The sequence below is a fragment of the Lonchura striata genome, chromosome 9 (genome assembly GCF_046129695.1).
Source record: "Lonchura striata isolate bLonStr1 chromosome 9, bLonStr1.mat, whole genome shotgun sequence".
NCBI classification, from domain to species: domain Eukaryota; kingdom Metazoa; phylum Chordata; class Aves; order Passeriformes; family Estrildidae; genus Lonchura; species Lonchura striata.
In genome coordinates, this window is record NC_134611.1 from 13,159,391 (window position 1) to 13,174,843 (window position 15,453).

General features: G+C 38.0%; 1 protein-coding gene across 5 annotated transcripts in view; it reads right to left on the reverse strand.

Annotated features, from left to right (window-relative positions):
• The window catches only part of MAST2 (microtubule associated serine/threonine kinase 2), a 187,181-nt gene that overhangs the window by 126,926 nt on the left and 44,802 nt on the right, over nucleotides 1-15,453 (reverse strand). The window contains exon 1 of one of the 5 annotated variants that reach the window (XM_021528689.2): nucleotides 10,832-12,393. The exons of the other annotated variants lie outside the window; for them this stretch is intronic. Within the exon in view, the coding sequence (XP_021384364.1) occupies nucleotides 10,832-10,870 (39 nt within the window). The 5' untranslated portion in view covers nucleotides 10,871-12,393. Of the gene's footprint in view, nucleotides 1-10,831; nucleotides 12,394-15,453 lie in introns of those variants that run through there. 5 annotated transcript variants of the gene reach the window in all.

Here is a 15,453-nt window from a genome sequence, read left to right on the forward strand (position 1 = left end):
TTCCTGAAAACAAACAGCTTTTGTTCATTTCTTTTTTTATAAAGTTAACAAAAGCCAAATCAACTATTCCCATAAGAACCTTCAGCAAAGACCCAAAAACCCAGCCGAGGTACAAAGGTGGCCTCTTTTTATTTCTACAGCTAAGTATCTTGCTGGTTTAATTTTTTGGGGTTTTATTTTGGTTCTTTTCCAAGAGAGCAGGGGGCTCTTGACTTACCAACAGGAATCACTTTAATGCTTTCTGAAATCTGCCTTCTAGGAGTTTAGAAGCACTAATTCCCCACCAAGAGTATTTGGGGAGAAACCAAGGTTGCCAGCTGGGGGAAAAAAAAGGCAACCATTCCATTTAAAACATCCCTTCTGCTCCAAAGTGGCCAGGTTTCATTTGCACAGTGCACCCTGCTGACGTTAATTTAGAAGCCCTCTAATCAAGCTCACTTCCTGAAAGAAAAGCAGGGAATATTGAAATGATGGCTGTTGAACTCCAAAGTTTTCAGAAAACAGAAGGAACTTAACTATAAAATCTCCTTTTGAGTCCCATTATAGAATATGTGCAGTTCTGTCTGACTTCACCTGTGGAACAACTGGGATCTGGCATAAGGATCTGCACTGTGGCATAAGGATAAATGAGCAATAACGAGGGGAGGCAAAGCCCTCCTGTGACAAGGCTTTAATTTGCCTACAATAGAGAATTTTTTTAAGTCCAACACCAAAAATGAACAGTTGTTTCTTGAAACACTCACTTTCACCTGATATCAGTCATGAGCACATAAAGAGACCCAAGACACCAATACAGGAGTATTTTGTTTCAAATATCAGGGTCTATGTCAAGGGTATTTAAAGCCATCTTACCTCAGGATAAACTAGGTCACCTGAGGATTAAGGGGTAAATGAATGAAAGCCATACACCAATCTCTCAAACAGTAAGATAATACAGCTCTTTCTGGTTGAAAGGTGAATTTAGTAAAACCCTTTGGTAGCATTATATTGTCGGCCAAAAAACATAAACAGTAATCACTTTGTACAGTAATTCTCCTATTAAAGACCAAGAAAACTACTGCCTCCCAGAAAGAACTTACATGCCACAGTGACCAGACTGACCTTCTTTGAAGTCACTGCAACTTTCTCTCAAATACTATTTTGCTTGGTATTTTTTTAAACAGAGAAAAAAAAAATCTTTATCTTGTGGTACACAAATGCCACACAAAAAGATGAAGTAATCTGTGTGAGCAATGCAAGGCAAGATCTACCCCAAACCCTTTTCATTCCACTGCCTTCAATTCTATGCAAGTTATGCAAGGGATTGCTTTCAAGAAACTGTTCTTTTCAATAAGTGTGAGTTAAGTACATGGAAAATTGTCAATTCCCAGCAGCAGCACGTAAGGACCTCTCACCCCCATTTAGATATGTAACTGGATTTTTCACCTGGCTATAATCACCTCCCCACCGCTATCAAAAAGAAGAGATTCTGTTACAGCACCATTTTAAGGTAACAGGTTTCCCCAAGATTGCTGCAATCCATACATCCAGGCAAGGCACAGGCTATTTCTCTTGATTCATGGTAAATCAATATTATGTTCCCAGCACCACACAACTAAATTACACCTATTGCATCTGCTGCTGAAAGCTGTATGTAAGGGCATGGTTTTTCTTTAGTATTTCATTTTTATCAGTCCCAATGGTACTACACTGGATTCTATGTTGTATTATGCCTTAACAAAAATGATTTTACTACATCACTCCATCATCTGTCTAAAGTTAATCAAGCACAACATTGCTTTCTGAAGGTCTCCAGCAGTCTCACGTCCCTGAGGGCCTTTCTTCATGGTAGCCACTTTGAAAGAAAAATATCAGCTTGGCACTGTCAAACTCTGAAAATTTACAAGCAAGTAGTCACCACACAGCAAAACTATCCCAGATTATAAAATTGTTTTTAAAAACTTCAATGTTTGCCCATTTCAGTACAAGAAGTTTTGGGTGCTATTTCATAAATAAAGGTTTTGAGACAAAGTGCAACAGAACTGCCAGGTTTAAATTTGGTCCACAGAGTTTTAAGTAGGCCCTACCAAAACAGTCAACAGGCTCAGAACAAGAAGCTGCCTGACATTCACATTTGAAAGAAGAAAAGATAAAAGCTAGATAAACAAATAGTAAATTACTGGGGACCATTAGAGAGAATAAACTGTCAGCCCACAGCCTTTAGAATCTGAAATCAATCTCAAATGTAAAATCACTCATGTCCCTGTTTAAGTCACTTCCAATTCTTTTCTTGCCTGTAGCTCTCCACAATCTGTTCCTCTTTCAGCCTTTAAATTTATTCCCATTGTTTAGGTTTTTTAAGACCCTAATTGCCTCCCAACAGGCACCTCACAATTAGCACCCCCCAAGGGGATCTCTCTACCAGTCAGTACACATTCTTCCACCTCAGCCAGATTGCTCACTATCATTATAAAAAATATGGCAAACAACATTTTTAACATTTTTAAAAGGAGATCACTACATACACCTAAGGGAAAAAAAAAAAAAAAAAAAACAGTGTAATACTGGAAGCACTTAGAAACACTCTCAGGGCCACAGATTTGCTGGGAAGTGATGGCATGGGCTTGGCTTGCTCCATTTCAGACCACTGGAGTCATCCCCAGCAGGAACAAGCCACAGCTCATGGACCAGTGGAAGCAGAAAGAGCCTTTTTTACAAAATACACCAACCTACCCCTGTGACATCTTATATAATTTCTTTTTTTTGGCTGGCCGTAAAAGTGACATTTATTAGCCTATGCTGATGCAAAACAAGTGATAAATGTCAGAGGCAATTAATATTTTCATCTTTTGAGGAAAGTAATTTAAAAGTAATTATATCGGGTTACAGTTGTTTAAGCTGTGCCATACAATAGGTAATATTTATATTCATCCCCATTTCAAACATGATTTTACCACACTAATATCCAAGAGTATTTTGAAAAGAGAAACCTTTGGCTATGAAAGCATCTGTTGTGCTTCAACAATTTGATTTAAAGGGAGCATTGCTATTAGCAAAATGAGTCATTTATAGACTTGACCAAGTAAAAACAAAGCTGAATCACTTTTCATCCAGAGAATGTATTCATAGAAGATGTGCTGATAACTTCAAAGCCCAGATTGCAAAGATCTATATTCATATATATATATATATATATATATACATCATCTCTAAAAAGAAACAATACAAAACCATAAATGCAATTATCTATTTAAGAAATTCATGCTAAAGACAGCAATGACATCTATCAGGAAGCATTCTGCAAAGAAAGTGGAAGAATGAAACCTTTAATTCACTATATTATGACATGTTTGCAGTACAGCACTTCACCCAAAGCCCAACAGCAGACAACATGTCGGGATGCATGGAAAAATGGGCCTTATTACCTCCAGACATATCAATAAAATTGATATTGGAGAACAGTTATGGACAGTAAGGCTGAATGTTAGAATAAAGACTATCAAAATCTGAAACAACTTAATACTTTTTACTGGATCTCATTCTAGATCCTTGAAACAAGAAAATAGAAACTTCAAGGTTTAATCATACAGAAGCATTTATGTAAAATGCCATGTATTATATATTTCTACTGTAGTGTACAATAATTTAATTCAAGCTGAAATTAGCTTTCTAATATGGAATAGACATTCACACTCTAAATCACAAAACTACAAAGTGTGATTCATAGCAAATCTTTAAATAGAGATGATGATTTCAAAGCTCATAAGCCAAGTTTAAGGCACTCTGCTGCATTATTTACAGTACAAACCCAATGTTTTCACAAGATATGAGTAAAGTGAAAATTCATATTTCTAAAGCATACCTGCTTACATTAAACCTAGTCTCACAAATCATTTTCATACCACTTGAATTTACTGTACTTGTAGGTGGCCTTTATTTTGTTTAGCAATTCCTTTGAATGTCACACATAGCCAGGCCAGAAGTCACACAACTAAGAAAAAGTTCTAACAACTAGAAATAGGAACCTTCAGTGAGCAAAACTTTATAACTATTAAGTCCACCTCCACCAAATCCAATCTCATGTCTTCAATTACCAAAAGACTATGTAAACTTTAAACATTTTGTGAAAGAGAGAAAGAGAGAGAGAAAGAGAGCTAAACAATAGTCACATTTTGCAAAATTCAGAATACATCCACACAATTGAAAATAAATTACAGGGAATACCTGACCTACCTTGGATGCTAAGAGATAAACAGCTGCATTTGCACACTGCTCTGGTGGGCAAAAAGACTGCTATTCACACAGCTGCTGAATAAAGTAATTTTTTTTTCCTTGCCTCTCACTGTTGTGCTAAGAATGCACATCAAAAAGGCAAAGGTATTTAATTCTTTAAAAAAAAAAATCTTAATATTTTTTTTATCAGCTCCTTCAGAGAATAACACTAAAACACCTTGGAGTCCACAAATTACTTCAATTTTTAATAGTAGCTCCTAGAAATTCAAGAATCACCAACCCTGAAAAGCCTATCCTGAGCTCAGAAATTATAAAATGCCATACTTTCTACAGGTCAGATAAATACTAATGGCTTGGGTAAAGCAATTTAATACAAAATAAAAGAGGACCAACTGATAAATCACATGGGAAATACTGCCACGTATTAATAACTGACTTTAAATATCTCTTGACATTTTAGAGATCCTTTCCTAGATGTTATTAAATACTGCTACTCCTAAAATATTTTCTGTAATTTATGTGGCTACTATCCACAATTTACAAATATTTAGAATGCAAAGATAATTCATATTTATTCGCTGAAAACACAAGAGGACTGCCTACTCCCAATCAATAGCGATAGTTTTTCAAAATTAGACTTTTTCACCTGGCATGTTTTAATTAGGTTTCCTTTAACAACAATAACAATAACCAAAAAACCCTACACCATCTTTCAATGTATTTAAGAAACTGAAGAAGCAACCATAACTAGCAGAACTGACAGCAGGAAAATAAAAAAGTGCTCTAACCAATTTCAACTTCCAGGCTGATGACATAAGCCTAGAAGCAAAATACACACTGCCTCACTGCAGGACATTTCTTCTCATTAAAGAGGAAAGTGGGACTGTGTAAGCAGTGAAGACTATTAAAGATAAGCAGATTAAACACCAGTCTTGCAGCATGGCAGCGTTGTGTTATGTTGCTAGGCTGGAGAACTGGTTTCCCTTTAAGATTTGGATTTCCAGCATTAAGCAAGTACAAAATGCAGCGATGTTAACACCAGTGAAACACGCCGAGTGGCTGATTGTGAGGAGGGGAAACACTCCCACTCCCTACACAGCAACCCCTGCCACCAACAGCAAACACCATTCATGGCAACCAGCGAGTCCAGCCGCTGAAATGTGACTTTGGGAAGAATTCCTCTATCCAGCATTTCCTTAGGCTCAGGTTCACACACACAGATCCATTCTTTCATGGAGTCACCTGCTAACAAAACCTTTCTTCCTGAAGTAGTAGAATATTAATGACTGGTATTTTTATCTTTTCTCAGCCTGAAAATAAATAGTTTAGTGCAGCTGTATAAGCATTCACAAAGTCCTTACTGACAAACTGAAAGCACTTATTTAAGCATTAACTACAGCAAATTATCAAACCAATTTAACAATACCCTGAAGACAGCAGCTAAATGCCATCTTTTCTGCCTGAGCAAACCATTTAACCTTTTCTCCTTGTCCATGTTTCAAGGGCTTTTTATTCTCTCAAGGTTTCACATTTTTCCCTTGGTACATTTTCTAGTGTCCTCAAAGTGAATGCAGAAGCTCATACCCCCCCCAAATCTGATTCCCTTCCCTCCTCCATTCCCAAGTGGACCACAAGCACCAAACCTGAAAAATCAAACCAGTGGGAAAGCTCACATGCCCAGAAGACATCCCCCAAAAACCCACAAGGCTTCATACCTGTCTGAGCATGAGCCTCAGTCCTACAATGAGATGCAGCAGTGATTTCACAACAATCCATTTTCCCACGTTGTGACATACAGCATCCCAGCACCAGATTACAACACACCAATATAATAAAACTTCACACCTTTTTTCCCACTGACTTTAGTCAAAACAAGTTGCTTATGGCTGATGTAGTTAATGAATTCTAGCAACCATTCATCTGTAGTCAGAGTTCCCCAATTCTTCTCCTCAGCAGAAGACAGAGCCCATTGCCCACACAGCCTGGACACCCACAGCCAAGCTCTGTACAACAGCAAAGTCATTTCCCTTCTCCACACAGGTAACACCAATGCAGATTCCACTCCTCCTGTCAGCTGCCAATTTCCACAGAAGTTAAAGAACTTAGATTGTCCTTTTAATTAATTTTAGGTGTTGGAAATTTACTGTGGGAACAGGAACCAAGCCTGAACATAAATCTTGCCTCTTCTGGATGCCAACCTGAAAAAATTATTTTTTCTTTAATGTTTTTAAAAAGAAAACTGGCATGCACTGTCTTGTATTCTAAGATGAGTTTCAAATTTTGATATCTGAATAAATAATTTTTATTTATCTTCTCATGTTATCACCCCTTCCTCAGATGTCAGTGTAAGTGGTGACTGCCTACATCATCCCTGTTGGAAGCTCTTCAGCAGATATCTGACCTGTGAGTTCAGTTATGTTCCTGGTAAATCTGTGAGCAGTATTAAATAAGTCTTGTTAATGTATTTCCCATGGCAGGCTCCCCTGCAGCACACAGTCCTAAAAACTCAAATCCAAGAGACTGGTAACATCTGAAGATCTTTACATATGTATGTATGCATCCATCTTCATGCTAAAATTACAAAGGTAATCTTCAGTTTAAAATGTAGATACTAATTAGTTAATGTATATTTCAGAAGTTTTTTTAAAGCAGAACAGAAAAATCAAATTTTGAGTCCCATTTAGTGTCCCACTGTGAACAACTCATAGGTAATTTGTACTTTAACTTTTTATAAAAATACTGCAAAAGGTAACATTCTTACTAGCATCATTTTTATCAGATCTTGTAATAAGCTTTGTAGCCAGCAAAAAATGTCTTTAATGATTTCAAAAGACATTCTTTAGGAGGCAAAATTGAAGAGCTTGTCAAGTTTCAGGGTCTCTAAATTATGGCCAAAGGTGTGCCAGAGAAGACTTAAACCTTACAGTGCAGTCAGCCTTCTCTTGTTAAGTATACTGAAGCTTAGAGATTCCACTGATTTTCTGATTCCCTTTCCCTATAAAACAAAACAAAAAAGTGCTCAGCCCTTAGAGTAAAATAAATCTGCTCAAGAACAAGTCCACCAAATACTCTGAGATTATACCCTCCATGCCCTATTTCCCCCCTACCCCCAGGAGGAGAATGTTAAGATTTATCTTTAAAATGAATGAATCATTCTTCTGGTGGGGTGGGAGGCGTGGTTTTTTATATAAATTATATTTTAGCCAAACATCTGTGCAGTAGAAACACTAGCCAAGATAAGCACATTCAATCCCTGTGATGCAGTTTGTCTTTCAGATCACCACTGAAACCAGCACAAATGTGGTCCCACTAAGTAAATTACCTAGCTGAAGTTAGCCCAAATTTCAGCAGAAAATGACAAGGAGATACCACACTGTAAGGAAAGATGGATGCAGGGGACTGTGGTGATAATGTGCAGCCACATCTAAATACTGCTCACATAGCACAAATGCAGAATATAAGCTGCATGCAAGTGTCTGAAATTTGGAATATCACACTCTCCATTACTTCTTTTTACTTGCATTCACTCATCAGGATTTTGGGGATAGAAACTCCCAATTTCTTGCATGTGAGAACCGAGTAAAAGCACACGTGCACTCCTGCAATGCAAAAGAAACAAAAACCTCACCATTTTCTAGTACAAATTGATGTTCAAAATACCAATTCATCTTCACAGAGACTCACTGGGTGCTACTGCTGTGATCTGCACTAAAATCAGCAACAACAAATGTACAGGGAACAAAAACAAACTTAGGTAGCCTCCTAAAATTTGTGGCTACATCACAATGCATTTTATGCAACACCAAATAACTCAGAAATCCAAATACACATGTACAGAATACAGTGCAGCAGCAACAACTCCACCATTTACAGCTCCACCACTTAGCACCTGTCCCTCGGCAGTAATTTATGTCAAAAGTCCAAGTTCATTACCTAAAATGAAAGCCTAGAAATTAAAGGAATATTCCATTATTAGAAGTGTTTTCTCAGCCTTTTCTCAATACTATTGCACAGCTACATCACACTGTGAGCATGCTATGTATGTGTGTGTATATTATAAATATATAAATATATACAGTCACATGTACACAGAAAATCCAATTTGCCTCTCCTGGGCCTTAAATTTCCACACATTTCACCACTGCAAATTTGTAGATCAAATTTGTGGCACCAAACAGGATGCAACAAAAGTAGAACTCAACAAATTAAGAAGGTGATACAGAAGGGCCACATGCCAATATATTGACTTTGCATGTAGGAACATTCCTGCTCTTCCAGGTTATCTTCTCCCTCTAGTCCACAGCTATTTACTGCAGGGATCAGGGCTGAGAGACTCCCCCAAGAAGACAAAGTTACCACAGTGTTGGTATCACAAGCATTTTAGGTGATGGAGGTAAAAAGAAGCACGAGGAAAACATATGTGTACATTTAGAAAGTGCTCTGTAGTGGCACATAAAGGAAACAAGATTTTCACTGTGCACATGATTAAGTACCAGAACAGGTGCCAAACAAGGCTGCAAAATCTCCATCCATCGATACATTCAAAACCAGCCTGGACAAGTCCTTCAGCAGCCTGATTTAACTTTGGAATTAGCATTGCTTTGAGTGGAGAGGTTGGATTAGAGAACCTAATTTGGGCTGTGATGTTCATTTTAAAAGCCATCAACATCCAGCTTGAACTAAGAAACTAATTTTTTTAATCAGTGGCCTTTCAAACTAGTCTCACCCAGCTCTCCAAGGGAAGTAAATAAATACATTGCCTTGGCAATGTCCCAAAAGCTCTTTAATTTTTCCTGATTTCTGAAGTTGAAATTGATTGCAAAATGGTCTCTTTTCCAAGCCACAGTTTCTTCCAAAAATTCTACTCCAAAATACAGAGGGGGAAAAAAAAATATCTAGCATTAACTTCCTTTTGGACATCTGCCTTACTTCCTGATGTCCTTTTAGCCTATTTTCTAAGTTCCTGAAGCATTTTTTACTTACATATCACACCTACATATATATATATATATGTATATATATATATGTGTATATATATATATATATATATGTATATGCATTTACACATACCTACCCAACCGTGGACAGACACAAAACCACATCTAGACATCAAAATTATGTCTATTCAAGACCACCAAAACGATGGAATTTCACCATGCTACAGAGTTAAACAAGGAAAATGCATTCTCATCCCCAGCAGTGTCTTCTGCTGACACTGGTGAACATTTGGGCTCCTCCAACCTCCCTTTCTTTTCCAATATTCCCCTGAAGAATTACCATGAAAACCACTCCCTGGCATGTCAAATAGATAAAACAACCCTGAGAAATACTGGGTTGAGAATAGCAATAAATGGCTTGGAAAGAAATTTGATTATCTGTGGAGAGAAACAATCTTCTTGGTTATGAAACTCTAATTAGATACATTGAAAATAAATATCAATTTATTCAAAAATTCACCCCCAAATAATCTTACTTATTCCTATATACTCAGTTCTACAGAAAGTAAATACAGCTAATTTTATGATGAGGAAATGCACTATCCTAATTCACGGTCATCATCGTATATGCAGCACACTATGTCAAGCTATTTCAGTAATATTAATAAGCAATAAATAAATAAAAAATATGAGATGTAGAACATATTCACATAAGGCAACAATTACTTTGTAATTGCCTTAAAGCATCAGCAAGGCATGAATAGCAATATGTTAAAACAGCTCATTTATTTTCTTCAAAGGAAGTTAAACTATGGGACAGACATGGTTAATTTAATAGGCAGTGTTCATGGTCTATAAACAATTACTTATGCTAGCAAGTATGTAATAGGCTATATACCATCCTATTACAATGAAAACGGGAGGTGGAGGGGAAGAATATGTTGGTCTCAAGCACAAATCTATTCCCTGTCCATCTCACACAAGATTTTGGAGCTCACTCACTTCCAGCAGTTTTGTTCCATAAGCATCAGTTCAGTTATCACACCTCACTGACACAGATTTCTGTTTGTCAGACCAGTGCTACCTAGTCCAACTTCCACAGCACCAGTACAAAATAAAACTTCACTAGTATGTTTGAATTCAAAACAAATTAGAGTATTTATTTTAACCATGATAGTTGTTGAAAGTAAAATATAAATACTATTTGCATTGTTGAATTACATTCTGGTTTTGGATTACTGTGCCTACGAAGCAAGAAGAAGCATATGTCAAAAATAAATGAGAATATTCAATCTGCTCTGACATTTAATTTTTAATTAATGCTCAAGTAAAATGGCTACTCTAAGGCAAGTCTGACAAGTCACAGATTTGTGTATGTATCTGTAAAAGTGAAGTTCCAAAAATAAGGTAAGCCTCATAATTTATACTTCACTTCTTACCACAGGAATAGTCACAAAACTATTGGATATAATCCAAGACATTAAAATATTATTTTATTACTGCATACAAAATCCTGCCTTTATTTTATAAAATATACACTAGATGAAAACAGGAAAACTCAAATTCTAGTATCACTGTTATGTTCTCAGTCCATCTGATTTACACCAAACAAGTGTCAGCATTTTTATGAGACTGTCAACATTACAAGCAGAAGAATAAATAAAGGCTGAAGTTACGCTTACCTGCAGCCCTCTTCTTCGAAGAATACTTGAATCATCCATATTTCCACTGCTGATCACTAAAGCTCACTTGCTTCTCACTAGCTTTGCTCTCTAACTGCTAAAGAAGTCCATTATTTTCCAACTTTTCTCCCCCTCCCACTTGCCCTCCGTCCACTTGCTAAAAATAGGACATGGTCTTTCACTTGCCTGTCAGGAAGAACTGCAGCCACGCTCTCTGACTATCTGTACGTAATTTTGCCTGCCTCTTTGTGGCAGATTTAGCAGGTCATATTAGAAAAAAATCTGTTCGACTTTCCTAAATCTTTTCAAGGTTGGATGTCTTACTCCCCTCATACACACAACTGTCTACATATATATATAACAATAATAATCCACAACTCCACGTAAGGCCAAAGAGTGGAATTTAATTCAGATCCCATACACAGGCATTTTTGCTTTATTTCAATTGACTTGAGCTGTTATAAGGGATCAGAAAGCTAAAACAGCTGCCTTCATTTACTGTGTTGTAATAAGCTCACAAAATCCAGGTCACATTTCCCTTAAAAAACACACAGTCATGCTAACTAAAAAAGCAATGCTGTGGGCACACAGAATGATACACCGGCACCTAAAATACAGAAAAATCTCGCTAGGAAAACCATGGAAATTTTATTTTTCCCAATTTGGAAAAATTTCTTTACTCTTCTGCAAGACAAAGCAACTGTCAGATTCTTCAGATAGTGTCACACATTCTTTTGTTTCTGCTATCTCTGAGGCATGCTGGGCTCCTCCATGCAGCAGGCACGGCACATTCTTCAGCTCAGCGCTGAGATCTTGCGACTCTCATGTGCTGAAGGGTCTGGAACACATGTTGCAAGTTCTGAACATTTACGAATTCATTCATCTATTCATCACTGACAGAGCTGTCTGAAGTAGCCCTTCCCTCATCGTCATCCATAGCAAAAAGGCAGAGGGGGGAAAAAAAAGGAAAAAAGCAGACTTCAACTGAGGCTTTTTCAGTCTGTCCTGTTCTGCTTGCCAGCTACCTTCACACAGACAGCTCCAGCAAGGTCAGAAAGGGCTTTGCCCCTTTAGGTCCATTATGCCAATGCCATTTTAAAACATGAGCATACAGCATGTGTTGAAAAACAGAACAACAAAGCTTCTAGCTGTACCGAACACCATTTCAGTAAAACCAAAAATCTAGGTATGCCCATCCCAGTATCATTTAGATTACTGAGCATGTCAAGAAGCCTTTGTCCTACACATGCCCTTTCTAGATAAAAAAAGGAAAAAATAAAGTATTGCAAATATAATAAACAACCTATTGCCGCAACGACCTTCAATTTTTTTAGCAGAAAGCTAAAGCAACAGATTTCATCTCCTGATAAAAGCTTAGGAAGAGAGTCTATTTATAACTTCTGAACGTAACCACTGCATTTAAAAAGAACCTAACTTCCGACTCGGAAGGATTTCATGAGACACACGAATCACGCTCGGTCGAGAGCTGTGTTTATGAGGGGTTCAGCCCGGCATCCTCGGGCGCGGAACGGAGCAGCGAGCGGAGCCCGGCGCGGCGCTCCCGGCCCGGCCGCCGGAGGAGCCTGGGGCCGGCACGGGGCCCGCGCGGCGGAGATTTACAGGAAATCTTCAGCTGATCTTCGTGCTAAGTGACCGAGTCACATCAGCTGAACACATCACTGTAAAGTCAGCTGAAAGCAGATACAACTCAGTCCCGGTCAGCAGGTTGTTTTCTGATCCTCTGCGGAGCGAGTGTGGTCTTTTATTGAGAGCAGCTAATAAATAAATCCTGCGGCTGCCGTGCCTCCCTCCCTCCATCCATCCATCTGCCGATTTACACACGCGAATGCCGAGCGAGGCTGCAGCGCCTTTGTGCCTCCGGAGAGGGCAGAGCTCATTTGCATGGAGCCTACTGTACCATATAAAAACCTGCGCTAGTGAAAACAACTCCATGAGCCACTTCATTTTAAAGGAACAGCATCTTCTTTTGCAAATGTGGCTGGGGAACAGCGAGCCAGCCACGAAACTCTGCGGGAGAACTTAGGGATGTGTCAGCGGGGCGGAGAGCGACATAAAAATACTGATCATGCTCTGTTTAAAAGCACACAGGAGCGTAAAATGATCACAGGACTTTACTGTGATAATGTTCATGATGGATTTCAATATAATTTCTTGTATTCTGACATCAAATAAGTTTCCTCAGAAAAAAATACAAAATGTTCAGTTATCAGACATTAGTACCATACACATTCCATTTTTACCTAAGAAAATCTCATAGAAACAAACCATTTTGGTATGCATGCTTACATACATTACATGCACTTTGAAATTTATTTGAGTCTACAATACATTTTAGAAATATTTATATTAGACCATGCACTAACCAAGATCATTGATCTTACCTCTTCTAAGGCCACCAGCATTAAACAGCACATTCTGTGAGAGGAATCAAGGCATCTTAATAATCATGCAATACCATTCCCATTGTATTCTCCTCCTAAATCAACCACTAAATGAAAATGTTTCAGCCAGATAACAGTAGTACATAACCATAACTTATTTCCATAACATAACTGGAAGCGTTCTTATTGGCACACGATCCTTCCTGGATTATTTACCATAATATTCAGACATTGCCAATTCTCAATATGTCTTCACAAGTGACTTGTAATTGATTGAACCTGGCATGAGTCTTCAAATACCATGAGAATCATCTGTTCTCTTCCAAATTTCAAGCTTTCTTAGGGAGGATGCTTTCAAACTGGCTGCCTGCCACACTTACCCAGTTTCTGGGGTAGAGAAGCCAACTGGGGCTGCTGGGGAAAAAAACAGGCATGGCTTTTTCTCCAGCTTCCCTGTCCCTTCCCTTCTATTTAATGTTAAGACTCATCCACTCTGCTTTTTTTTCCTTCAGTACAATCTACCACAGAAAATCACTGATGAAAGAGGATTGGAGAAAATACTTAGACACAAACTGAAACAAGCAAAGCACAAATGAAATTCAAAAGCAACTCTCTGACATGGAATTTTTTTTCCTAAATACTACCTTTAGAAACTTAAATTTACCTGTCATTTCACCAAAAGATTACACCACCCTTAGACAGTGATTTTAACATCCTAAAAGGTCTGCAGGCAAGTCTCTAATTAGAGATGAGAAAGTATTTCTGTAAGATGTTACACTAAAGGATGTATTACTGAAAGATATTAAAGAAACCAAAGGACACAAAATGTAATTTTATGAATTACATAAACAGTTAATTCTAGAAAATAGTTCCCAAACAGTTTCCAGATGCAGGCAGTGCCAAGAAAGAGTCTAACAAAAAACCTGTTTATTGGGGGGGGGGGGGGGGGGGGGGGGGAGGTGTAGAATACCTATCTTAACATTCAACTTCACTAAAAATAATAGGAAAGGGGATTAAAAGAGGGAATTCGAAGTTGGTTCACCAGCAACTTTAGTAAGCTCATAACTCAGTTCTTCTTCCCTCCAGCAAATTTATAAATCTGAAGAAAATTTGCTTTGCTCTGCAGCAACAAGGAAAGAGAAAGGGTAGTGTAGCATTGGGATCTCCTGGACATAATCCAACCAATTAATTCCTGTTTAGGTGCAGCACTCTGAAAAAGCGCTGAGAAAGTTCTTCATTGAATCTTGATTTGAAGACATCAAGAAATGGAAAGAGCCATGAACTTCCAGTATCCTCCTGCAAGGATTAGCCTGGTAAATAGGGAAGGGCAGTTTATCAGCTTGCCAATACTGGGGTGAATTAAACGAGGATAAGAGCAATTTCCAAAGAAGCAAAAGGAGCTACTGTTTTACACAACAGTCACATTGGGTTATTTCTTGCTGTAAAAGGCTGGAGGGGAAAAGAATCACCATTATGGGCACAAGTGTTTGGACAAATGCATTGAAGAATCTGCCAAGAACTCTTAAAAGAGGGAAACACACTGAAGTTGACCCAGAGTCACAAACAGTTGCAAGTGTTCTGGGAAGAGACTCTGCCTTAGACACCTGCTGTCAGAGATAAGGCACTGGGCTCAGCCAGTGTTGCCATTCTTAGCTTTATTTAGGTAGAAAGTCCAAAGGTAGTGCTTGCTGAAGACAACAGTGTCTTGCATCCTAAAAGGCATCCAAACTCCAAAAAGGAACAAGGTGTAACAGTGAATTTGTAAGCTGAAAAGTAATTCTAAAAATAGTGTGTAGCTATGACAGTTCAAGGAAGCTCTGAACAGACCAAGAGAACTTATGCATCATAAATTAGTGGTATTCTCTCGATATATACCATTGATGACATCACCATGGAAAATCATGTCTGTGGCCTGTATTTTGAAATGAATATTGATAAAATGAAAGATCCGAAATAAATGTTTCCAGGGTAGAAAAACATCAGGGTTAAAAGACTTGAAGAACTTCATCTCCTTTAATTATCACAGGAAAGGCCACATGTATCATAAAATATCAAAGAATATTAAGAGGTCCTGGAATTTTACTTTTTACACACTAGACAGAAACCAACCCTACCTCTCAGAGGTCTCTAGGAAGGGTCTATGCTTGGATTCTGGTCAGCATTTTCTGTCCTTTGATAAGAAGAAATCTCTTCTCATTCGTGCTGATTCAGACCCCATTC